Source organism: Lathyrus oleraceus, chromosome 1 (assembly GCF_024323335.1).
Source record: "Lathyrus oleraceus cultivar Zhongwan6 chromosome 1, CAAS_Psat_ZW6_1.0, whole genome shotgun sequence".
Taxonomy (NCBI): Eukaryota; Viridiplantae; Streptophyta; class Magnoliopsida; order Fabales; family Fabaceae; genus Lathyrus; species Lathyrus oleraceus.
The window spans coordinates 402121037-402148871 of record NC_066579.1 but is presented as its reverse complement, the minus strand read 5'-3'; the positions used below and the strand labels follow the sequence as shown (position 1 = coordinate 402148871).

Sequence of the window (27835 nt, the reverse complement as noted above, 5' to 3'; positions counted from 1 at the left end):
ATATATATATATATATAAAGAATGTATTATTGTAATAATAAAAGTCATAGTTTGTATGAGAATTATTTCACTAACACTTTAAAATATTACTTTAAAATATTGATTGGTTGGATTTAGACTTCTAGAGACATAGTTTTCTTTTTTTTTGGGGTTTGCCCTAGAGACATAGCTTTGGACGTTAAGAAATTGAAGAAGGCCATGATCCATGCATAAAAAAAGAATGTTATTGTTACTTGTTTATCAAAAAAGAATGATCATCACACAAAAATAAAAAATAATAATATTTTTGCATTTACCTTCTTGTGTGATTCACGCCATGCACTGGATTAAAGCATTGAAACTTCAAACACATACTAAAAAATTATTATTTATCTTTAGTAAACGCCATGCCATTTCTTTAGAACATCTCAAAATGCACTTACTCCATTATTTTCTATATAAATACGTATTTCAAGCTTAACATTCTATAATTTGATTAGTAGTTGATAATCTTCCTACTAATTACACTTGCACATTTCTCTTACAAGTAAGTTAAGGTATGTTTCTTTATCTTCAAACCAATGTATATAGAAAACTTTGTTATTGGTTATGGTTAACATAATGTTTTCTTTAAATTTAATTCTAGTCTTCTTAATTAATTACTTTTAATTAGTTATTATTTCTACTAATTTCAGATCAACATGAAGTTTATGTCTCGAGATTGGATGGTTTTATCAGCAATATTAATACTAGTGTTGATGTTAAACACACCGTGTTCTTCAGCGATTTCTGAAAATAATGAAAACAATATTAAAACGACCGTTTTTTATTCACCTAAAATTGAATTAAGTCCGGGATTTATTTCAAACAAAGTATATTATGATGTTGATTTTCCAAGAGGTCACATTGCACTAAAAAGTTTTCATGCCGAACTAGTCGATGAATCAGGAAATTCAGTACCTCTCCAAGAAACATATCTTCACCATTGGATTGTTGAAAAATACCAACAACCTAAGAATGTACCAAACAATTACCAAACAGATAATATTATCATGGTAAGAAATAGTGGATTATGTCAAGATAATCTTCTAGGACAATACTATGGTCTTGGAGCTGAAACAAGAGGCACAAAAACATATATTCCTGATCCTTATGGAGTAGAAATTGGTAATCCAGAAGAAATTCCAAAAGGGTATGATGAGAAATGGATGATCAATGTTCATGCAATTGATACAAGAGGTGTAGAAGATAGAATGGGGTGCATTGAGTGTAAATGTGATTTGTATAATGTTACAATAAATGCTGTAAATGGAAAGCCTTTGGATCCAAACTATAAAGGAGGGTTAGGATGTTGTCCTGATAATGGTCAATGTAGAATGAAGAAAGGTTATTTTTTGGGTCCTAAACATATCATATACTTAAAATACACAATTATGTGGGTTCATTGGGATGAATATGTGGTGCCTGTTAAGATCTATATACTTGATGTTACTGATAGCTGGAAAAGATCAAATGAAACTAATGGAATGAGCATAGAGCATAATTGCATGGTAAGTGGAATTGAATCTCAAAATTATATATCTGAATTTTTTATTTTATTTTTTAGGTTTGAGTAAATGATAATATTTGGTATGCATATATAGGTTGAATATCTAGTTGAAGCTTGCAGCAAAAGCCATGGTTGTGTTGATGTTAAGAGAGCAAGTGTTCCTATAAAAGAGGGTGGTTATATCATCTATAGTGTTGGTCATCAACATGTAGGTGCTATTAGATCAACTCTATATGGTCAGGTATATACTAAAATGATTTTTTAACATTCGAATCCTTGTCAGACACACGTCGTGTGAAATATTTAAAGATTCTGTGTAAGTTAACTATGATTTAAATGTGACAAATATTGAATCTTGTGCGGTAACCTGTCATGCATGTCCATAACGACGGTTCTGACGGTGTTAAGAGTCTAATATGGCTAAAAAATACTACTTTGATGATATTATTTTCTCAAAAACTTTGGTTTGTGGCATGTTATGGTTAGGATGGGAGGGTTATATGCAATTCATATCCAAAATATGGAACTGGAAAGGAAGCAGGAAATGAGAAAGGGTATATTGTAGCAATGTCTGCTTGTTACCCTAAACCAGGTTCTATCAAGTTATTTGATGGTGAAATTTTAAAGTTAACAACTATCTACAACAACAGCATGATGCATACTGGAGTAATGGGACATTTCTATTTCTTGGTAGCAGAAAAACTAGCACAACATCATGTCTAAAATTCAAATCATGCTTAAGATCATTTTAAAAGTGGATTGGGTCTGAATAAGTGAGTTTTGAGATGTTGAATAAATGGTTAAAATTAAGTGTTGTAATGGTGATTAGTATATCTTATTGTACTAATAGTTGTTGCAACTTTAGGATAAATCTTGTGTTTCGCTTCATTCTTAATAATATAACAGCTAGTATCATTTTGTAATACATTTAAATTTTCAGTTATTTGGTAATACATATTTGATACACTACGCCAAATAAGGGAAAAGAGGGCGCTTATTTTGGCCTATAACAGCGCTTTTAAGCGCCCTCTAAAGTGGCGCTGGCATAGGTAAAGACAGCGTTTTGTTTTCCTGGAGAAAACGCTGTCTAAAGTGGCCCTTTAAGGGCCACATTATAGTGCGCTTTCAGAAAAAAGCGTCCTCTGGAGTGGTCCATAAAGGGACACCTTAGAGGGCGCTTTCTGGAAAAAGCGCCCTCTAAAGTTGTCAATGTAAAGTGTTTAGAGGGCCTACTGGAAAAAACGCCCTCTAAAATTGTCAATGTAAAGTGTTTAGAGGGCGCTTTCTGGACAAAGCGCCCTCTAAAGTTGTCAATGTAAAATGTTTAGAGAGCGCTTCCTACAGAAAGCGCCCTCTAAAGTTGTCAATGTAAAGTGTTTAGAGGGCGTTTTCTGGACAAAGCGCCCTCTAAAGTTGTCAATGTAAAATGTTTAGAGGGCGCTTCCTACAGAAAGCGCCCTCTAAAGTGTTAGTTATTTTTAAAAAAATTGTTTGAAAAACAGTGGATATTTAATTGGTAACCTGTTCGCATGCTGCAAAAGTGTAAAATTCATATTGATTTCATCCTTTAATCCAATGTTATACACCATTAATCCATTGATATATACAACATGAATCCATTTATATACAACATTAATCCTCCATATATACAACATAATATATGATTCTTTGATCAACAATATACAACAACATATTCATGATTTAGTAAAAGTACAACAACAATATACAACATATATACAACAACAGCATACAACAACAACATTCAATACATATATGTACAACAATATACAACCTAGCTATATGATTCTTTGATCAACAATGAATTGACACAATTCATCCTTCATTTCATCCAAATGAGCTCTTGAGTAAGATTTGTATTCCTCAAAGTACTACAATTAAGAGAATAAAACATATTCATGATTTAGTAACAAATTAGATGAAATATCCGATAATATTAAAATAAACCCTAAGTTATTATTCCATACCATTTTTGGGATGTCTATACGATTCAACGCAATGATATCTCTCATAAATCTCAATACAAAAATACCGCAATCGACCGAATTATTTTGCTGAAGACACTACACAGAAAAACAAACAATATATATATAGTTAATTTCTTACAAACACTATTATAAGCAAAAAAACAAACACTATTATAAGCAAAAATAAGATACTTAATATATACCTGAACTCTGATCCAGGTAATGTCCTTCCTATTGCGATAATTCTTTTTCGATCTAAATTTTATTATTGCCCTAACAAAATAAAAACGTATATTGAGATCAATCTGACAGACATAATTAAATATACAAATACACACGAATATTTAGGGGAATTTCACTTACGCGTCAACCGTCTTCTTCATACTCGGATATTTACTCCAATCACCCGATAACGAATCGAGATAATACACTATTAGTCTCGAAAGATCCATAGCAACCAACACCCAGTGACCACTGTAAAATAAAACAAAAATTTAGATGAATGAAAATTTTCTACGTAAAAGATATACATAGATTAGAATGAAATTATTAGAAAGAAAATCTAACCCGTTGCCAGAATTAAACGGTAAAAAATACAAACTGGGTGTAGTATTATCGCCGGCCGCCATGAATCTATCGACTAGATCATTCTTTACGGATGTTGGATTTTTCGTTATTAACGTTGCGTTGATACGGGAAGCAGCAATAAAATTGAAACGGTTACACAATTCAGTTCCCCGCAGCAATGTTAGATATAAAGATAGCTTTTTCAATATGCAAGAAGTTGAAGTTGCCAATACATATTTGATATTTGATATACACATGTCTTCTTTCTCAATGAAAGGATGAAAAAATAAATGGATGGGAAAAATTTTAATTAATCAAAATAATCTATTAATTTATTAATAATCCATTAAAAATAAAACGCATGCAATCCATCGATTATCACCTTTCAATAGAAAGATATCCACTATTAAAAAAAAGAGAAATGATATTCTTACACTAAAATCTACACCTACACTTGTATACTCTTAACCAATATGGTGAACAGTGAAATATTATAATATATATTTTTAAAAAAAGAATATTAAAAGATATTATTTTATTATTTTATTATTTTTAAATTAAATGATATTGATATAAAATTATGTGATTAATCAATTTTATAATTTTATTAACCAATTTTTTACATTCTAATAACCAACTTTGATGACTGCTAAAAATTTATCTGGACAACTGAACGTTTATAACCAACTTCATAATTTTATTAACTAATTGTTTACTTTTTATTAACTAACTTTGGTGTACTAGTAAAAATTATTTTTAATATCTGGACGTGTATTAACCAACTTCGTCATTTTATTAACCTATTTTTTACATTTTATTAACCAACTTTATTTCATTACTTTAAAGGTATTGTTCACGATTACTATTCACGGGGTACTGTTCATACACTATTTATGTAATATTCATACACTGTTTATAATAATAATTTTTTAATTTTAAAAAAATACTGTTCACCGTATAAATACGGTGAACAGTGTATACGGTATATGTATTTGGTGTAAAAAATAGTATAGGAATAGCATAACTGTTAAAAAAATTGTCATCGCTGAGTATAGATATGAATGAAACCTGTCTCTAAAACATGAAATTTTCCTCATTGAAATGTTCTAGACGAATTAAAGATGATTCAACTTTGGTTGTTAAATTATTCATCTCTAAGTGTTCAAAGATGGAAGTAATAATAATATTTTGTCTCTCAGTAGAGATGAATAATTTATGTCTCAAGCGATGAAATTTCTTCACTTTAATCTATTAAGCATCACATATCCTTTGTTAGAACAAAATTAGCTTGTACCATATCTCTAAGATTTTGATGATAATAAAATATTTAAAGAGCAATTGCATATACTAATATATGTTCAAGTGTGCAGGATCATAGACTAAAAAGTCTGATAAAAAGTCAATTCTAATACTAAAGATGAACATTTAAAAAGAACCTAAAATATCCAAAATCTGAAGGATCAGAACCATACTCCAAGGTCTCAGACTCTAAAGAAAGTCAACCTTGAAGACTCAGACTCTAAAGGATCAGAACTTGAAGACTCTAAAGACTAAGACTCTGAAGTCCGTCAACACAAGGACCAAGTAAACTCTAATAAGTCACTACCACACACTGAGGTCAGTCAACACGATGATCGAGGAGACTCTAATAGGTCAATATCAGACTCAGGAGATATTTTGTCTTCTTTTGATCGCATAAAATTTGCAGAAGACAATTGGAATGCAACATATAATTCCTTTTATAGCAAAGGGATTTCAAATGAGCTTTCAACAATATTAACCATATCAAGAAACATCTCAACGTCTCTGAATCAAAATTCTCAAAGACTCTATTGTGCAAACTCTTCTACGACTTTTTTTCTTCTCTATATAAGGAGTTAGAGACTTGAAGAATAAAGAATGAACCATTGACAATAAAAGAGGTGTTACCCTGTCAAACAAAAAGCATAAGTTTAACTTAGAATTTCTTAAAACTTTTATGTCTTAGAAATTTTTAAGTCTTAGAGTATTTATGTGTTGTATTCTGTTTACACCTCTGATTGTATATCAAGTGTAGTTTTTCACAATCCCTTAACTATAAGTTAGAGTTCAAGAAGTCTATTGCTTGTGTGTTTAAGCAACTAAAGTCTCTTTCTTGTGTGCTTGAGTATTTGAAATCTCTTACTTGTGGTTTTGAGCATTTGAAAGTCTCTTTCTTGTCTGCTTTAGTATTTGAAGTCTCTTACTTGTGGTTTTGAGCATTTGAAAGTCTCTTGCTTGTGTGCTTGAGCAATTGTAATCAGTTTTGGTTATAGTAAAATCTCTTGGAAGTGCAAGAGGATTGGACTACTCTTGATTTATGGGAGGAACCACGATAACTACTTATTTCTCTATTTCTTTCCTTTCTATCTCAGAATCATTCTAATTCGCTGCTAATCACTTAACTCTGATTCAAATTCTATACTTTGTGTTCAAAATCTGATAAGAGATTTTCAAAAAAGAAAGAAAAAACTAACACAATTCAACTCTCATTTCTTATGTTTTTCTCAATTTTAGTTGACATCAGAGCATAATATCTTCTTCTAACACTTAATTATGGTACAGAAAAGATCCTAAGAGAAAAACATGACTGATATATTGTAATCTATGATCATAGTACATCTGAAAAGAACAATTATACTTCTAAACCTCCAACCTTCAGTTGAGATTCTACTGAGTTTGGATGATTGAAAAGTAAGATGTACACTCACATCATAGGTGTTGATGACGAGTTGTGGAATATTCTTGAAGATTGTATTGAAATTCTAGTTGATGGAGTGGGAATGGTGGCTGATAGAAAGAGCCTAACTCATGCTCAAAAGAAAACCTATATAAAACATTACAAAGGGTGTGACATTCTGGTAGATGCTCTACCCCATTATGATTATCTCAAAATAATCAACAAATATACTGCAAAGACCATCTGTAAATCCTTATGTTCTAAAAGAAGCAAAGGCTAACCTTTTGGTCCAATAGTATAAGTTGTTCAGAATGACAGAAGATGAAGATATTGAAACCGTATTTTCGAGGTTTCAAGTTCTGGTATCTGGTCTTTAAGTTATGAACAAGAGCTATACTAATTATGATCATGTCAAGAAGATCCTTAGGAGTCTTCCTATCAGATACAGACCAAAGGTGACAGCTATTCAAGAAGCCAAAAACTTAAACATTATAAGTCTTGAAAGCCTAATAAGAAATATCCAAAGTCATGTGATAGAGCTCAATGGAGATGAACCAGCAAAGATATCAAAGTCTCTTGCTTTGAAATATGTTGTTCAACCTGCTAAGTCTTCTAAAGTCTGGAAATTTGAAGAAGTTGTTTATGTAGGAGTTTTTGAAGAAGATTCAGATGATGAAGAAATGGCTTTCATAATCAAAAGATTTTAGTATTTGGAAAAGAATAACAAAAGGTTCTCTGGAAGAAGTAGTGACTTCAGATGATCAAGCTCAAGAGAAAAGAAAGATGACTAGAAAGGATGCTTCAACCGCAAGAAGTCTGATCAATTCATTGATGACTGTTCAAAGTTGCAAAAGGACAAGTCAAAGAAAGGAAGCTATCATAACGAAATCTTTAGAAAAAAGTTCAAGAAGAGTCTCATGGTAACATGGGATGAACCTGACAAAAAAGATGAATCTGAGAAAGATGAAAATAAGTCAATCTAGCTCTGATGGCTCTTACATCTTTAGATACAGAATCTGACTCAAAATCTAGTTCAAATTATGAAGAAGAGGATAAGGTATTTATTAAACTATCTCGTTCTGATTTGATTACTTTTACTCAAGACCTTATGGGTCGGTGTCAGGAAAAATCCAGACATACGGAAATCTTGAAAAAGAAATATCATATATTGAAAGATGAATTAAAATCTTCTCAAAATAAAAATGAAGCTTTATAAAGAGATCATATTTCTCTAGTAAAAGAAATGTTTGATAAAACTCTTGATGAACGTGAAATGACTCTTCAGGAATTTATCATAATTGGCTTTAACATGACAAAAATTATATCCATGATTTATAGAGTAAGTATAAGCAAAGGAGAGGGTCTTGGTTATTCTCAAAAACCTTTTAATCTAAGGTTTGGAACCTTGATTAAACCAATACAACATTCTTCTTCAAGCTCTGTTAAAAAAGGGATAGATTCCTATTTTGTACCTGTTGTTGACAAAATATAGGTTCTGAACCAGTAAGAACCTAAAACTATAAAGTCAAAAGTTCTAAAGAAACCATAACCTGAGACTTTAAAGTCAAAGGTCCTGAAGAAACCAGAACCAAAACTCTAAAGTCAAAGATTCTAAAAAAAAAATCATAATCAAAAACTCTAAAGTCAAAGATTCTAAAGAAACCAAAACCTAAGACATCAGAGTCTAAAGTTTTGAAGGGTTCAGAACCAAAGGCTAAGATTTATTGAAGACGTCAAACTTTTAAACCAAAAGTCTTGAATGATCATAATCCTTATTATATAAAAGCTAAGGTACAAAATAAGAAGAAGTTTGTCATAACTAACCCCAAAGGACCCATAAGACTATGGGTACCTAAATCTAAAATTGTTTTTGCATCAGATTTTCTTCAAGAGAGAAGAAGAAAATCAGCGGTCTTGGTACCTAGACAATGGCTGCTCATGACATATGAGAGGAGAAAAGCATATGTTCCAAACCCTAACTCTAAAAAAGGGAGGAACTGTGGGATTTAGATTAAAACAGAAAGGAAGGATCATTGGCACGAGTATTATTGGTAATTCCTCTGTCTCTATTAATAATATTTAGTTTGGTATATGGATTAAAGCATAATCTACTTAGCATCAGTCTATTTTGTGATAGTGGTTATGAAGTTATGTTTAATAAGAACAACTATATATTCATGAATGAGTCTGACAAGTCCCTAGTGTTCAAAGGTAGGATAAAAGGAAATGTTTATAAAATAAATTTCTCTGAATTGGCTGATAAGAAGGTACTTTTCATTCTATCAGTGAGTGATAAAAAACAGCTTTGGCACAGAAGGTTAGGTCATGCTAAGTGGAGATTAATCTCTAAACTTAGTAAGTTAAAACTTGTTAAAATATTTCCAGAACTTAATTATCACCTCAGATGTTCTTTGTGGAGCATGTCAAGTGGGGAAAATTCATAAAACTTCTTTTAAACTAAGAACATTGTCTCTACCTCCAGACCCTTAGAATTTCTTCACATTGATTTTTTTGTTCCAGTTACTACTGCATCAGTCAATGGGAATAAATATGGATTAGTCATAGTTGATTACTATAAAGGTTTAAGAAACACAAGAAATTGAGGTTTGAATTGGGTTTCTAAATTAAAACTTTTTCGCTACCCAACAACACAAACAACAAATATTCAACAAAAATAAAAGACACAATTATTTTTATCATGGTTCACTGTTAACTAAGTTACGTCTAGTCCACCCTCCATAGTGATTCTCCTTCTCAATAATTACTTAATCCATAAATCCAAGAATTGATTACAAACTCAAAGACAAATTGTCTAAGACTTCTTGAGAATTCCGACTATACCCTCGTCTCTCAAGGATATTAACCAAAGGTTAATAATACAATATGTGTTTACAAAGTTCTTCTAAAATAAGCAGATTACACAAGTTAAAAACAAAGACTACACTTGAAAGAAATATTCAAGAAAATATTCTAAGTGAATGGACATGATATTTCTCATGTATGTGTATTCTTTCACAATGTTAGTTGTTCTATTTGTTTCTTTTCCAAACTTCCAAGACCTCTTTATATAGATGATGAATAGATCCGTTGGAAGGTGGAATTGGAATATCCTCAATATTACAGTTGTATGAAGGTGCTTTATTCTACAACAGTAGAGTGACGCTTGCAGTATAGAGTGAGCGTGGATGGGACGAGAGGAACAACATTGGTACAATAGTACTGTCCTTTTTCTGATCTTCAGGGTAGTGAAAAGGATATTTGATTTTGTACTAATTGTACTCTGCCACATATTCTTCCTTCATTTATTAACTTCTAGTCAGAGGCTTCGTATTTAAGTTTTTTGAAACTTGAATAAAGTTCAGAGTCAGTCTTCATAATCTAGTGAAAATGAGACTTCAGAGTCTATTGAGTTCAGAGTCCTGAGACTTCAAAGGCTTGAATATCAGAGTCTTTATAAGAGTCATTCTGGATAGATTCTTTCATAATCGTTAACTTGATAATCCAAATGCTTGACTATCATTTAAAAGACACATTTGATTCTTCCTTTGGTTTAGAGTGCGTTTTCAAATTAGAGTCTGGCTTGACCGTACTTGACTTTTTTAGAGTCAGAATTGATTTTCTTTGATCTGCACACTTAACAAAAATAATTAGATTACAAAATTATTTTCTATACACTTTAGTGATAAAAATCTAGAGCCTCATACAATAACATAACTTATAAAAGAAATGCATGGATGATAATGTGAGGCCTGGGAATTTTCCCCATAGTGAATTAATACATATACTTTGATATTGTAGGCATACACCACTAGGTCATGCTCTAGCATCATTTGTCACGACATATCATTTCATAATCATAGATTATGTAAAATCATTAAATGGATCATTGTCCAACATGTTATTCCACTTTGTTAAAAAAACCTTTACTTCTTAGTTGTAATTTATTATTTCTGATCAAGTGACAACCATCAATTATTTGTTATTTTTGTTCATGTTATTTTCATAATTTCTTGGATTGAAAATCAATTTAAGTTAATACAATCTATGTGGTATCGATATTCTTACTTTTAACACTTCTTATTAATTTTGATTGTGTATACTTGTACATAAAAATAGCCAATAAATTTTTGGCGTCGTTTCCTATGATTGTGTCATTAAAACTTTGATTTTCATTTAAATTGTAAAAAGTTACGATTGAGCTTTAGGTGTTTTCTATTTTCTTGTATTACGACAAGTGCATGATTATTGCATGCGTACATTGTTAATCGCAGTTTACATAAGAGACTCTTAACTAGAAAGAACTTTCAAACTCTTAAGGAGATATCAAGTTGACAATCAACTCACAGGAACCTCTATTTATGCTCCATTATTTGAAAAACTTGAAGAAGATCTTGAAAATCCTCAATAACAAGAATAAGACATGGCAGAAACATATATCATTGTCATTTCTAATTATAGGGCAAGAAGTATCAAAGACTGTTTTTTTACCTTAATTCCATGAGTATTGGTATTATATTAGACCAGACTTCATCGTGGCTCAGTTTGAGTTCAAGTTAATGATGTTTTATATGTTTCAAGCTATTGGTCAATATCAAAGCGCTGTAATAGATGATCCACACTAACATTTGAGGCAATTGCTTGAAGTTGCTAGTAACTTTAAAATCCTAATGCTTTTAGCTTGAGGATGTTTCCATATTTTCTAAGGAATAAAGCTAAATGTTGGCGCAATTATTTGGAACCTAATTCTAGTGCCACATGTAATGGTTTGGTTGAGAAGTTTTTACCCAAATGTTTTTTCTCTTTTGAAGAATACAAAATTGAGGAATGAGATTACCTCATTCAAAAAAGGAGAATATGAATCATTGTTTGATGCTTGAGAAAGATTTAAGGAGTTTGATACAATGTCCCATCATGTAATTCCAATATGCATACAGTTGGAAGACCTTATTGCATAAGTCTTATAATTAAGGTTATAATTTTATTGTCCTTCATGTCTTTATAGAGTCACTCAACAAATTCAAAAGATACAACATATGAGACCAAGATAACCCAATGGCAGTCAGAGACAATTTTTTATAAAACCGATTGCCAAAAAACTTCTATTTAAGTCTCCAGGTTATTCATTCGACCGTATTCAGTTAGAAAGCATTGAAACTTGTAACACATAGTGCTTTCCATTTACTATCCATATTTGGTAAACGCCATACCTTAAACCATCTCAAAAGCCACCTTACTCAATCTTTTCATATGTAAATATTTCTTGTTTCAATCTTAACAATTCAACCATCTCTTAGTGCTCAGTTTCATCCCAAGTGTTAATTTCAGAGGTACGTTCCTTCTCACATGATTAACATCATCATCATATATAGCTAGCATAAACATGAATATATATATATATATATATATATATATATATATATATATATATATATATATATATATATATATATATATATATATATATATCTTTTCTCAGTTTTCAAGTAGTATTTACCATCATTTATTTGCTTTTAATTTATTGTTGCTATAAACAGATATCAACATGAAATTTGTATCACAAAATTGGAAGCTTTCATGGACAATACTGGTACTAGTGTTTCTGTCAAGCACATCATTCTCATCAGCTGGTATTAGAACAAATATTCAAACAAAAGTTTTTATGTCTCCCAAGATTGAGCTAAGTCCAGGATCTGTTTCAAACAAAATATACCATGATGTTGATTTTCCTAGAGGTCATATTTCACTCAAGAGTTTGACTGCTGAACTGGTCGATGAATCGGGGAAATCAGTACCTCTCCATCAAACTTATCTACACCATTGGGTTGCCGTACGATACCATCAACCTATAAACGCGACAAACAATAGCCAAAACGGTATTGTTTTTGTAAGAAATAGTGGTTTCTGTCAAGACAGTGTTTTTGGACAATACTATGGTCTTGGATCTGAAACAAGAGGCACAAAAACATATATTCCAGATCCTTATGGAATTGAAGTTGGTAATCCTGATGAAATTCCTAAAGGGTATGAGGAAAAGTGGTTGGTTAATGTTCATGCTATTGATACAAGAGGTGCGGAAGATAGAATGGGATGCACTGAGTGTAAATGTGATTTGTACAATGTTACGGCAAATTTGAGTCCAGATTATAAAGATGGTTTGCAGTGTTGTCCTGATAATGGTAACTGTAAGCTGATGAAAGGGTTCTTAGGCTTAAAACAAAAGCTTTATTTGAAATACACAGTTATGTGGATCAATTGGGAAGAGTTTATGGTACCTGTCAAGATTTATATATTTGATGTAACTGATACTTTGAAGATTTCAGATAAGTCCAAAGGAATGAGTCTAAAGCATGATTGCAAGGTAACACAAATCAAAAGATAATAATTCAATTCATATTACTATTTATATTATTATACTAGTTCATGTGTGAGTAACAGACTCTTTGCTACATGCAGATTGAGTATGAAGTTGAACCTTGCAGCACAAGTCATCTGAATGGTAGCAGCTGCGTTGATGTCAAGAGAACAAGCTTCCCGATGCAAACCGGTGGTTATGTCGTCTATGGAGTCGGTCATCAGAACGCAGGCGCAGTTGGATTAACTTTATATGGACAGTGTCATACCCCAAAAATTACCCATCATTTTTCCTAAAAAAAAAAAAAAAAAAAAAAAAAAAAAAACGAAAAAAAAAACGAAAAAAAAAAAGAAAAAAAAAGAAAAAAAAATTTAATTAATTAATTAATTAAATAATTAAAATAAATATATAAATAAAATATAACAAATTATTTTGGACTTGGGTCTCCCTCATTTCAAGCCCATTACCCACGAAATTAGTCTATAAATACTGAAGTTTCAGTAGAGGAAAGGACTGGGAGTTAGACTTGGAGTTTACACTGGGAGATTTACTGGAGAAAGAAGGAAGAGAAGCAAAACACTCTGAGGTTTCCTTGGAACAAAACCTTGAGGAAAAAGAAAGAGAGAGAACAGAGAAGGACGGATAGAAACTTTGGCATAGGAACCCTGCCTACCCGGAGAATTCAGAGTAAAGAAATCCTGAAGGCAGCCCATCTGCACCGAAGCCATCGCCGTCCAATTCCCGCTGCCTAACTTATTCCGATACTACAAGTGGTCAATCCCTTCAACCTTGAATTGGCAAACAGGTTTGCGTATCTCTATTGTTTATACTTTCAATTGGCCATATCTACATATATAATGCATCATGATTAAATGTTGATATATAATTTGCTTTCGTATGGGAATTTAAATATGCCTGAATACCCTGAATGTTTGACCATGTTATTCCTGTGATAAAATGCCATAAAATTCAAAGTTCCTAACATGGGGCTGTTTTCAAATTCAAAATCCGTGGCCTTCGCTAGGCGAGGCAGAGGCGAACGAGACAGTACCTGATTCTTCTAGTCTGTTTTTTTTATGTTTTTATCATAGCCATGCATTATTTATCCTATCCTATTTATTGTTGTGATATTTCTCCGGTGTAATCTTCGATTGCACCCTGATTTGGTGTTCTGACATGTTTCTTTTTTTTGAGTTTCGTAAAGGTTCACATATCCCAGGAAAAGGTTATTGGCTAGGTATTCCACTTTATTTGTGGGATACCCTTGTGGAGTTTCACCCTAAATTAATTTTTTAATGTATTAATTTCTAATGTATTAATTTTTTAATATATTATTTTTAATAATTTTAATGTGGAGTTTCATCCTAATTATATAATTAATTGTAAAACTTTGTCTTTGAATAAGTGATCTTGGACCTCTCTTTGTTGCCTTACGATTACGATATTACGGTCATGTCCCGCGAACGTGGGGATACCCTTAGCAAAGACCCTTCGGTTAAATCATCATAAAATAAATTATAGTCCCTCGGATGTTGCCTTCGAATATACAACTTTGTCCCTCGATGACCCTCCGATGTTGCCTACGGTTAAAAGATGATAGTCCCTTCGAATGCTAAGGTATCCTCGTAACTGTTGCCTTCAATGACCAATCGATGACCCTTTTACATCCAAAGGATAAAACTACTTATTTCTCAATAATAAGGACAGTTTTACCCTCATAAGGATAGGAAATACTCATAAAGACCTTGGGTCGGTATAACTCTTAATTGCTGGCTCACAACCTAAAACATTTTTTTACACCTCACACCTTTCAAAATACCTTCAGAAAATCACCACTTGGTATACATTCATACTAGAATCATTACCGAGTTATATTTTTCTAAACAATTTTCAAAACTAAACGAGATAATCACTTTGTATACATTCATACAAGAATCATTACAAAGTTAAATTCTTTTTTCAAAACAATTTTTCTAAACAATTCACAAACACTTTTTTTTTTCTAGACAAAAATAATATAAGTGATCGAGCAATTAAGAGCCCATGGATAACCATGGATACAAAGGGTGCTAACACCTTCCCTTTGTATAATGTACCTCCCGAACCCAAAATCTAAATTAAGGTTTTTCCTGTTCTTTTCCACCTTTCCTTATTGGATAAAAGAAAAGTCGGTGGCGACTCTTGCTAACCGCGACATTGCGATTAAAACCACAAAAAAGTCCAGTTCACCGTATGACAGAACTGGCGACTCTGCTGGGGACCCTAAATATTTAAAAAGAGAGGTTACCTTAAAAACAAGATCACTTATTCAATTTGTCTGATTTATTTTTAAGGGATTGCTTGGGTATGTTATGCTTGAGTGAAAGATCCTACACCCAGATCTAGTGTACCTTAGGTAAGTAGCAAGAGATCATCGCGACTGTCCGGCGTATACTGGAATGGTCAAAATGATGGCTACGGTTAATGTGGCACTTTGGATGTCCTGATGTTCCTCATGTTAGTTGAGGAAATATTTGGCATTCGCGTGGTGTCATAAAAGCATTAACCAGACCTTTAGAACCCTAATTGACTCATCCTGGCCATTAGAAAGTAGTGAGATAACTGGCTTCAGTTCCGACTGGAGTTGGTTGAGACTCGATACTACACTCTTTGAGATTGGACTTTAGGGAAGCTTCGGTCAACCACTTGGTGTTGCACTGAAGTGTACTTAAGGAAAGGTCAATGATTTGAGATCCTTCTAGAACCCGGTTACTATTCTAAGACAGGTTGAACCAACCAAACTTCAGTGGGGAGGGTATTTACCTATGGAACTCACGCAAGCCTTAAAACCTAGGAATGATTGTTGTGTGACTTGCTTGTGCTTGTTATTTATCTAACAACATGACATCATAACAACATAACATCATAACATCATGGCATTGTACTAACCATTTCAAGGATTTATGGATTTAACTCTGCTAAAAAAAAAAACAAAAAAAACAAAAACAAAAGCAAAAACAAAAGAGAAAAGAAAAAAAAAAGCTCTTTTTGTTAGTTTATGCAAAGTTAAATCCCGAAAGTCCTTGAAAACATTTCATACATTGCATTGCATCGCATAACAGGTATTCTAAAGGATCAGTGTTCTCACGATTTTCCTATCAAACAGATTCCAGCAGATTCAAACAGATTGAACAATGGCTCTCGAACAAACTGTCAAAGATCTCCAGGCCCAGAATGCTCAATTCCAGGAAATGATGCTGAGCTTATCTAAGGGGCAGGAAGAACTGAAAGCTCTTTTGATGGAGAAGAAGAAGGACCAGAAACCTGTGGGTTACATCAACCCGGGGAGAAGGCTTAAGGGACAGGTTACAGGAGTCAAGATTAGAATTCCGAAGGATTCAGAAGAAGAGACCGAGAATGATTCGGAAGATGAGAATCCTAATCTCGTCAATTCTGAGGACGATGATGAAGATTATGAACATGAACAGTACTCTCCGAAGGATGATAAGTACAAGTTGCTGGAAGAACGTATGCTAGCTATGGAGGGGCAGAAAGTGCCCGGTCTGGATTTCGAAAACTTGGGTCTGGTCTCTGATGTGGTCATTCCCCGCAAATTCAAGGTTCCCATTTTCACTAAGTATGATGGTGCCTCTTGTCCTCAGATGCATCTAAGGGCTTATGTGAGAAAGATTCAGCCGCACACTACTGATAAGAAACTGTGGATCCATTTCTTCCAAGAGAGTCTGTCTGGCACACAGTTAGAGTGGTATTATCAGCTTGAGAGCTCTAACATCCGCACATGGACTGATTTAGCAACAACTTTCTACAAGCACTACCAGTATAATTCTGAGTTAGCGCCTACTCGGCTACAGCTACAAAATATGACTATGGGCTCTAAAGAAAGTTTCAAAGAATATGCTCAAAAGTGGAGAGATTTGGCTGGCAGAGTCAAACCCCCTATGACTGATCGAGAGTTAGTGGACATGTTCATGGGTACACTGACTGGCCCATTCTACAGCCATCTACTGGGAAGTTCCTCGTCAGGTTTCACTGAACTTATCTTGACAGGTGAACGGGTTGAAAGCGGCATTCGAAGTGGAAAGATACAGGCAGCTACTTCTGCAAGCACCAAAAAGTCCTATCAGGGAAAGAATGAATCAAATGCTGTGTACAGTGAGAGGAAGCATAACAAGAAGAATCGTGACCATACTGTTGGGGCAGTTACAATTGCCGCACCGCCATCTCAGAACTTCCAACACAGACAAGACAGGTCGAGAAGACAGTTTACCAAGATCAATATGACTTTAACCCAAGCACTGCAGAGTATGTTAAAGGCCAATTTGATTACCCTCAGAGGCCCTCCTGCAAATCCCAACACTACTTCTCCTCGTTATAATCCCAACGCCAGGTGTGCCTATCACTCCGATAGCCCCGGGCATGATACGAATGATTGCTGGTTGTTGAAGAACAAGATTCAGGATATGATCGACGCTGGAGAAATTGAATTTGATCCTCCGGCGACCTCCAATGTCATCACAGCACCTATGCCTAATCATGACCAGAATGTTAATGTTGTGGACGACAATTCTCACGTTACTGACGTTGCTGATTTAGCATCTCCTCTCCTGATCGTTAAGAAGAATTTATTGCAAGCTGGTTTATTTCCAGGTTGTGCTGAAGATTGCGATCTCTGTGTACTCCGACCCAATGATTGTTTGAAGTTGAAGAACGGCATTCAACGGCTGATGGATGATCGTACAATTCTATTTGAAAGGGTTCCTAAGGTGGACAACTCTATTGAAGAGGTATCTGTGATTGCTAGGTCCAAAGCTCCAGTGAAGATTACCGCTACTAGAGTGCCTGTGAAGATTACCGCTGAGCCCAAAGTGGCTCCCCTGATTATTACCGCACCTGGCCCCGTGCCATATTCCTCCAGCAAAGCTATTCCGTGGAACTATGGAGGCGACGTTTACATCCATGGCATAAAGCAAGTTGGTAGTTCTGCTAATCCTAATGATATTGTGGGGACTAGTAAAGTTACTCGAAGTGGAAGGATCTACTCCCCAGAAATCTCACCTCCCGCTCCCGAAATTCGAGGAAAAAGACCAGTCAATCCTCCTCAGTCAGAGACATCGGTCGAAGTTACTTCTGAAGATGTTGCCAAACAGGAAATGGAAGAGATGCTGAAAATCATCCGTAAGAGCGATTTTGATGTAGTGGAACAATTGGGGCATACTCCGTCTAAAATCTCAATGTTGTCCTTGTTATTATCCTCTGAATCCCATGCCAATGCATTGATGAAATTCTTGAAGACCGCTCATGTGCCTCAAGAAACATCCGTCGATCAATTCGAACATTATGTTGCTAATTTGACTGTTGACAATGGCCTAGGCTTTTCCGATGCTGACCTGACGCCAGCAGGAAAGAATCACAATAAAGCTCTGCATATCTCCATCGAGTGTGAGGGGATCACCCTGGCTCACGTGTTGATCGACAACGGCTCTTCCTTGAATGTGCTCCCGAAAGCTGTACTCGATAAATTTGACTACAAAGGCATTGAACTGAAACCTAGTGATGTTGTGGTGCGTGCTTACGATGGTGCGAAGAGTGTTGTCTATGGTGAAGTGATTCTCCCTATCAAGATAGGACCTCAAGTCTTCAACACTACCTTTCACGTGATGGACATTCGTCCCGCCTACTCCTGCTTGTTGGGGCGCCCTTGGATCCATGGGGCAGGTGCGGTAGCTTCGTCGCTTCATCAAAAGCTGAAGTATCCAATAGCAGGCATGGTTGTCACTGTATGTGGAGAAGAAGAGTATATTGTCAGTAGTGTGCAAGCCTTTAAATACGTTGAGATGGATGGTGAATTCTTTGAGACTCCTTCTCAGTCATTTGAAGTGGTTCCTCCACCCAGTCCTGTCCTTAAGCCAACTCCCCTTGTGCCCAAGGTTGTTCGTGCTCCCCCTGTCATGATCTCTCTGAAAGATGCTCAAGCCGCGATTGAAAATGGTGATCGTGCTGGTTGGGGTCAACTGATCAATGTACCGTACAAGTCTGATAAAGCTGGCCTGGGGTTTAACTCTGGAAAGATAGTCAAAAATCAGATTAATGCTATGGAAGATGCTGATAGTGATTGCGACTTGGATAGCTGGATTTTCCCAACAATTGGTGACGGACTCAACAATTGGAAGACTGAAGACATTATCCCGATTTCCTTTAGTCAGGAGTAATTGTTATTGTTTATTCTAGAATTGCAAATTTTAATTTTCTTTTACAATCAAACTTCTTAAAGCATTGTGTCTATGCCCGAGGCACAATGGCTAATTTGTTAGGGGTTTGTCATTTTCATAAGCATATTCATATTCAATAGATCAATGGACTTTTTGCATTCAAATATTGCGCTCTTTATCTTTCCTGTCATTTTTCAAACAAGCTATGTTTCTTGCACACACTCACGTAACAATTTGCCGATCCATATCCACTCTGGATCCTGTTGGTAATGACTCTGCTACTGTTCATTATGACTTTGAAAATCCGATCTACCAAGCCGAGGATGGAAGCGAGGAAGATTGTGAAGTCCCTGGAGAACTTGCCCGACTACTGCAAGAAGAAAAGACTATACAGCCGCATGAGGAATCAATTGAAATTGTAAATCTGGGTACTGAAATAAACAAGAAAGAAGTCAGAGGTTTCTTGGGGCACTCGAATTACATTGCCCGATTCATTCCACACTTGACTGCTACCTGCAAACCCATCTTCAAATTACTGAGACAAAATCAAGAGATGGTATGGAATGATGAATGCCAAGAAGCTTATGACAAAATCAGGAAATATCGCCAAGAACCTCCAGTTCCGATGCCACCAGTTGAAGGAAGACCTTTAATTACGTATTTGACCGTGTTAGAAAATTCAATGAGGTGTGTTGGGGCAACATGACGAGTCTGGTAGAAAAGAGCATGCCATATACTGCCTTAGCAAAAGGTACCGACTGTGAAACAAGATACTCACAGCCCGAGAAAGCTTGCTGTGCTTTGGCCTGGGCTGCTCGCCGACTAAGACAGTATATGTTGAATCATACCACCTTATTGACTTCTAAGATGGATTCTATCAAATACCTATTTGAGAAACCTGCTGTCTCCTGAAAGAGTTATCACTGACAATGGTACTAATTTGAACAACAAGATGATTACTGAACTCTGCACGCAGTTCAAAATAAAACACCATAACTCTTCTCCGTACCGGCCAAAGATGAACGGCGCCGTGGGGACTGCTAACAATATCAAGAAGGTCATGCAAGAAATGACAGTAACATACAAAGACTGGCATGAGATGTTACCCTTTACTCTTTACGGTTATCGCACTTCAGTGCGCACTACGACAGGGGCAACTCCGTTCTCTTTAGTCTATGGAATGGAAGCCATCTTACTAGTGGAAGTTCAGATTCCCTCTCTAAGAATCATGAAAGAGGCGGGCTTAGATGAAGATGAATGGATTCAGACTCGACTCGATCAGATAAATCTGATTGATGAGAAGAGACTTGCGGCTGTTTGTCATGGGCAGATATATCAGAAATGCATGACCCAGGCATTTAACAAAAGAGTTAAGAGACAGGTGTACCAACTTGGCGACTTGGTGATCAAGCGTATCATTCTACCACAAGGTGATCCCAGAGGCAAATGGACTCCCACATACGAAGGGCCATTTGTGGTTAAGAAGGTATTCTCTGGTGGAGCCATGATACTCGCTACTATGGATGGTGAAGACTTCCCACATCCCGTGAACGCGGACATAGTTAAAAAATACTACGCATAAAAGAGACCTGCTAGATCGACGTATCTAGGCAAAAGTAAGGGCATCCCGGCGAACCAAAAGGGTTCGGGCAAAAATTAGGGATATATAAAAAAAAATGTACACCCGGCAAGTCGAAAACCTGAAAAGGCGGCTTGGGCAAAAAAGGGTATCCTGGTGGACTGAAAACCTGAAAAGGCGGTCCAGGCAAAAATTAGGGATTAAAGCGTATGACTATGTCCCGTTCTTAGTCAACTTCATCCAAGTTCAAGGGACTGAACAAGCCAATCACTTCCATCCGACAGCAGGGGATGAGATGCTTGAAGACATAATGACAGTAGTAGACTTAAAATCAATAGGACTTCTTCCACATAGCTTTCTCTTTGTTTTCGACAATTTCCTCTTACTAGGATTTCTGTCTCCTTGTACACAAATTGCCTGTTTATAGGCCTTCTTTCAAAATCAATACAACCTTCTTTCAAAAGATGCTTTTGTTTTTCTTTTTCTGTTTTGTTTGCGTAAACGTCCATTGATTTAATTTGAATTAATATATGCATTTGAATATGACCAATGTTTACCAAAATACATGCATAGAATAGCAATAGCAATTACTACAAGACTTCAGGATCGAGGATAAGGTCTAACCATGCTTCCAATGAATCCGCTACCAATTCTCTTCCCCAGCAAGCCTATTTTTCCCAGAAGAAATTGGCAGTATTCCCCGGCACAGCCAGCTATTCCCCAATAGAGGTCGGCATCGCCAGACAGGCTGATCATCTCATCCATCTCCAGCCCGACTCTGCTGAATATTTCCACCATCAGACAGAAATCAAGCATCCCCAGCCGAGAAAGGGTCATCGACACAAATGTCTCAAATCAGTAGATGGGGATTTATTTTCCCCAGTAGAGTCCCCAAGCAGAACTTCTCATACGCATAACTCATTCATTACATCCTTTCACAGCATACGCATGCATACAACATTCACATTTATTTTAGCATAACACGAAACATCTCATGCATCATGACATAGCATGAAGCTAACTTTTCTTTGCAGGTTAATTATCCTCCTGATATAGTCAAAGTAGAAGGTTCATTCAGACAGACACCTTTATCAATCACATTCAAGATTCAGATACATATTTCAAATACAGTTCATGGGAACATTCATTCTGACAACACTTCGATATCCTCCTAACGATGGCATCTCTAAGCCCATCCCAGACATTTATTGCAAGTACAACATATACAGGTTATCAGATACAGCCTAACGTACGGTTCATTCTGATTCAGCCCAACATATGACTTCTTCAGCAACTCCAATGCGGTCTAACGTACGACCCATTTGGACCTTCAAATCCTCAGATGCTGCCTAGCGTACGGTACATTCAGGGGTGTAGTCTAGCGTACGACTACTTTCTTTTTCAGATGCAGCCTAACGGACGGCTCATTCTACAACTCGGATACGATCTAACGTACGATCCATTCTGAACTTCAACAACCCCAACGCGGTCTAACGTACGACCCGTTTGGATCTTACAACCCTCAGATGCTACCTAACGTACGGTACATTTCTGAAGTGTAGTCTGGCGTACGACTACCGCTTTCATCATCAGATGCGGCCTAACAGACGACTCATTCTGCGACGGTCTAACGTACGACCCGTTCGGATGTCCATCCCCTCAGATGCTACCTAACATACGGTATATTTTTGAAGTGTAGTCTAACGTACGACTACCCCTTTCGTCATCAGATTCAGCCTAACGTACGGCTCATTCTGCAACTCAGATACGATCTAGCGTATGGTCCATTCTGACCCTTTATCCCCAACAGCATATGACACACTCCGACTCCCCGGCGAAGTCGGCAGCCTAATGGATGACTCATTATTCGGTCTAATGTACGACCCAGTGTGGCACCCATGTCTTCAAATTGGCCTAATGTACGGCTCGATCTGAAGCTTTCGTCATCAAACCTCCCGGATGGCATCTTTAAGCCCATCTCCATCAAGACCAACTGTCGATTCTCAAGTGCAAATTTTTGGGGCATTCTAGTGTTCAATAATCTTCCACCTCCAGACCACGAATGGCATACACGCCATCCTAACTCTCTCGGTTCAAGAATATTGAACAGGGGCAGCTGTCATACCCCAAAAATTACCCATCATTTTTCCTAAAAAAAAAAAAAAAAAAAAAAAAAAAAACGAAAAAAAAAAACGAAAATAAAAAAGAAAAAAAAAAGAAAAAAAAAAAAAAATTTTTAATTAATTAATTAATTAAATAATTAAAATAAATATATAAATAAAATATAACAAATTATTTTGGACTTGGGTCTCCCTCATTTCAAGCCCATTACCCACGAAATTAGTCTATAAATACTGAAGTTTCAGTAGAGGAAAGGACTGGGAGTTAGACTTGGAGTTTACACTGGGAGATTTACTGGAGAAAGAAGGAAGAGAAGCAAAACACTCTGAGGTTTCCTTGGAACAAAACCTTGAGGAAAAAGAAAGAGAGAGAACAGAGAAGGACGGATAGAAACTTTGGCATAGGAACCCTGCCTACCCGGAGAATTCAGAGTAAAGAAATCCTGAAGGCAGCCCATCTGCACCGAAGCCATCGCCGTCCAATTCCCGCTGCCTAACTTATTCCGATACTACAAGTGGTCAATCCCTTCAACCTTGAATTGGCAAACAGGTTTGCGTATCTCTATTGTTTATACTTTCAATTGGCCATATCTACATATATAATGCATCATGATTAAATGTTGATATATAATTTGCTTTCGTATGGGAATTTAAATATGCCTGAATACCCTGAATGTTTGACCATGTTATTCCTGTGATAAAATGCCATAAAATTCAAAGTTCCTAACATGGGGCTGTTTTCAAATTCAAAATCCGTGGCCTTCGCTAGGCGAGGCAGAGGCGAACGAGACAGTACCTGATTCTTCTAGTCTGTTTTTTTTATGTTTTTATCATAGCCATGCATTATTTATCCTATCCTATTTATTGTTGTGATATTTCTCCGGTGTAATCTTCGATTGCACCCTGATTTGGTGTTCTGACATGTTTCTTTTTTTTGAGTTTCGTAAAGGTTCACATATCCCAGGAAAAGGTTATTGGCTAGGTATTCCACTTTATTTGTGGGATACCCTTGTGGAGTTTCACCCTAAATTAATTTTTTAATGTATTAATTTCTAATGTATTAATTTTTTAATATATTATTTTTAATAATTTTAATGTGGAGTTTCATCCTAATTATATAATTAATTGTAAAACTTTGCCTTTGAATAAGTGATCTTGGACCTCTCTTTGTTGCCTTACGATTACGATATTACGGTCATGTCCCGCGAACGTGGGGATACCCTTAGCAAAGACCCTTCGGTTAAATCATCATAAAATAAATTATAGTCCCTCGGATGTTGCCTTCGAATATACAACTTTGTCCCTCGATGACCCTCCGATGTTGCCTACGGTTAAAAGATGATAGTCCCTTCGAATGCTAAGGTATCCTCGTAACTGTTGCCTTCAATGACCAATCGATGACCCTACGATGACCCTTTTACATCCAAAGGATAAAACTACTTATTTCTCAATAATAAGGACAGTTTTACCCTCATAAGGATAGGAAATACTCATAAAGACCTTGGGTCGGTATAACTCTTAATTGCTGGCTCACAACCTAAAACATTTTTTTACACCTCACACCTTTCAAAATACCTTCAGAAAATCACCACTTGGTATACATTCATACTAGAATCATTACCGAGTTATATTTTTCTAAACAATTTTCAAAACTAAACGAGATAATCACTTTGTATACATTCATACAAGAATCATTACAAAGTTAAATTCTCTTTTCAAAACAATTTTTCTAAACAATTCACAAACACTTTTTTTTTTTTAGACAAAAATAATATAAGTGATCGAGCAATTAAGAGCCCATGGATAACCATGGATACAAAGGGTGCTAACACCTTCCCTTTGTATAATGTACCTCCCGAACCCAAAATCTAAATTAAGGTTTTTCCTATTGTTTTCCACCTTTCCTTATTGGATAAAAGAAAAGTCGGTGGCGACTCTTGCTAACCGCGACATTGCGATTAAAACCACAAAAAAGTCCAGTTCACCGTATGACAGACAGGTAACATTACATGATTGAAATCATTGTTTAGTGGCTAACGAAGTTCATATAAGTGGTTAATTACGTTGCGTATATGATTCGAATTCGATTATCATTGAAATTTTGGTTGTGGCAATGTCAGGATGGGAGGGCTATATGCACTTCAATCCCAAAATATGGAAAAGGAAAAGGAGCAGGAAATGAGAAAGGTTATATTGTAGGAATGTCCACTTGTTACCCTAAACCAGGTTCCATCAAGATATTTGATGGTGAAACCTTAACTCTAGAGGCTAACCACAGTAGCAGTATAAGGCATTCTGGTGTAATGGGTAGAGCTGTCAAATAAGCCCTATATTTAAAAGCCCCAATTATTAAGCCCTATTAAAGCCCCAATATATTAAGCCCCTTATCATTGAGATTTATTTTAGGCCCTAAAATTTTAGGCCCTTTATATAATGCATTTTTTTTAGGCCCCATTGAGGGGCCTTATTTTATTCCCAAAATTTGGACTTGAGTTTGTAACAATTGTTCCTGTCAAATTCTCAACTGATACGGAGAGGCTTCAGCATATAAACAGTATACGTAAAGCTCCTGTTGGAGCTCAGATGAAGCGTGTTATTGATCTTCTTTATGAGGTACCAAATTGGTATAGATCATATACAAGTTGCAATCTTTATGTTGCGTGCGCTTTGTGGTCTTAATGTTGCAGAAAATTGTTGTGAAATTGTGCTATATATGCAGCTGTAAATGCAATTTTGGTGTTGTCACCAAGATATCAGAAACCTAGATATTAAGGTCACAATACAGTATTTTATAGCATGTGAGAAGGGACTTAAGTTGTTTATGGCCCTGTTTGGATAAACAACTTAATTAAATGTTTATCTTATGAGTACTTATGCATAAGCTATTTATATAACAAAATATAAAATAGTTGAATTATTTTTATATAGGCCATAAGTTGTTTTTATAAGCTATTCAGGTGAGCTTATGGAAATAAGCTGAAAACAACTTGTAAACATCTTGTAAGTTGTTTTCTTAATTTTATCTCCATTTATTTAAAAATTGTTTTTTTATATTTTGAATTTATTTTATTTTGATTATCAAAATAAAGTTTTTTTATTTTTTGATTTATTTTATTTTATTTTTCAAAATTAAGTTTTTTTATTTTATTTGGGGCCTTATGGCCCTCTTTTAAATTTTGGGCCCATCTAACTTTAGGGCCTATGTATTTGAGGGCTTACTATTCTTTAATTTTTTTAGGCCCCCTTATTTTGGGGGTTGGGGCCTAAATTAATTGGCCCCTTAAATTGACAGCTCTAGTAATGGGACTTTTCTATTTCTTGGTGGCAGAAAAGCTACCATAACACCATGTCTAATGTTCTTATCATTCTTTGAAGGCAAAATTTGAATATTTGAATTTCTGTTTGATTTTTTATATCATTTAGTTGTTTATGTATTATGTTGTATTCTGTTTACAATTTAAGTTAACAATTGATAGGTTTGTTAGTAACATTGTGTCAACCATTCTGTCTTCCATTTATTACCTTCCACTAACATAGAGTATCGGTACACCAAACAAAATACATCGGTTGTACTCGTGAATCTTGTCCAAGTCAATGAAGTATATAATATAGACAATGTCGATATAGGTCGCACTTTTGTCAAAAAAATGGTCGTGCCAACCAAAATCATGAAATATGACCTCAATGCACATATTCTATGATATGCAATTTGTGCATCATCACCTGCAACATCCACAACCGCATTCAGATGTTCAACATAGTTTTTCATGAGGAAAAAAATTTGGTGTCATCGATCTCCTTTTGGGATTTATCCTGATCGGCTCCTAAATCAATCGCCATTAGGTCCAGTACCTCAGGCCTATTGATTTTAGAGTGATTTAATAATCTTCTCGTGATCGAAAGATGTAGAAGGCATGATATATCAAGTGTGATGGTTATCTCGCCGATCAGAAGATGAAACAACCACGTCTTTACGTGTCATCTCTCAGCAAGCGCAAACAATTAATCATGGTTAAGATAACCATATCCAGTCATACAAAAATCCTCCAGCCCAGATAGCTACAAGGCATCCTGAAATCATGGTTCATCAGGTTGTGGAAGTTTTGCCACCTTCATGGTTGATTGATACATTTCAACATTTCCCGATATTACAAAAATAAATACATTATCGTCAGAATTCAATTGTTATAACACAGATGTCTATCCCTCCCACGCGTGTATGGCAGCATGTTGTGCATATAAAGGTAGTAGCGAAAGGTATGAGGGGTCTCTCGGAAAAAATATCAAGCATGGTAGTATTAGGTTCAACATCGGGTACATCAACATGTACTGAAGTGACGGGGGCTTCGTAATGAGTCGGAGATACATAATCCCGAGAAGACAATCCTTCAACAACAAAGGACAATATCCAACTGCAGGTCGCGGGGATCTAGCTTTTTTCCTACGCACTCAGGCATGTTAGGTCACTCTACCATGTCTCAATCTGTCTTGGTTTCTAAAATGTATATCATAATCAACGAAGCATAAACAAAGTATTAGCAAACCAAAATTCAAAACATTCCACAAAATAGAAAAATCTGGATTTTGTTATCCAGACTAAGGTTCCAGATTTCAAAATTGATATTGCACAGAACTAGAAAACAAAAACAGAAACAAAGCATTACAAACGCTATGCCTCAAATATTAAATTCCTATCAAATCTAATTAGCAAAAAAAGACAAATATAACAAACAAAAATAGAGCATTACAAACGCTATGCCTCAAATATTCAAAATTCCTATCAAATCTAATTAGGAA

The 27835-nt window shown here is 35.3% G+C and overlaps 1 protein-coding gene across 1 annotated transcript; it reads left to right on the top strand.

Moving 5' to 3' along the window:
* Nucleotides 1-680: 680 nt before the first annotated feature.
* LOC127075292 (uncharacterized) lies at nt 681-26517 on the top strand. The gene is made up of 9 exons (XM_051016780.1): nt 681-1529; nt 1623-1769; nt 2015-2245; nt 2588; nt 12313-13136; nt 13232-13389; nt 13817; nt 25159-25345; nt 26337-26517. The coding sequence occupies exons 1-9, from the start codon at nt 681-683 to the stop codon at nt 26378-26380; spliced, it is 2442 nt and encodes an 813-aa protein (XP_050872737.1). The 3' UTR covers nt 26381-26517.
* The last annotated feature ends 1318 nt before the right edge of the window (nt 26518-27835 follow it).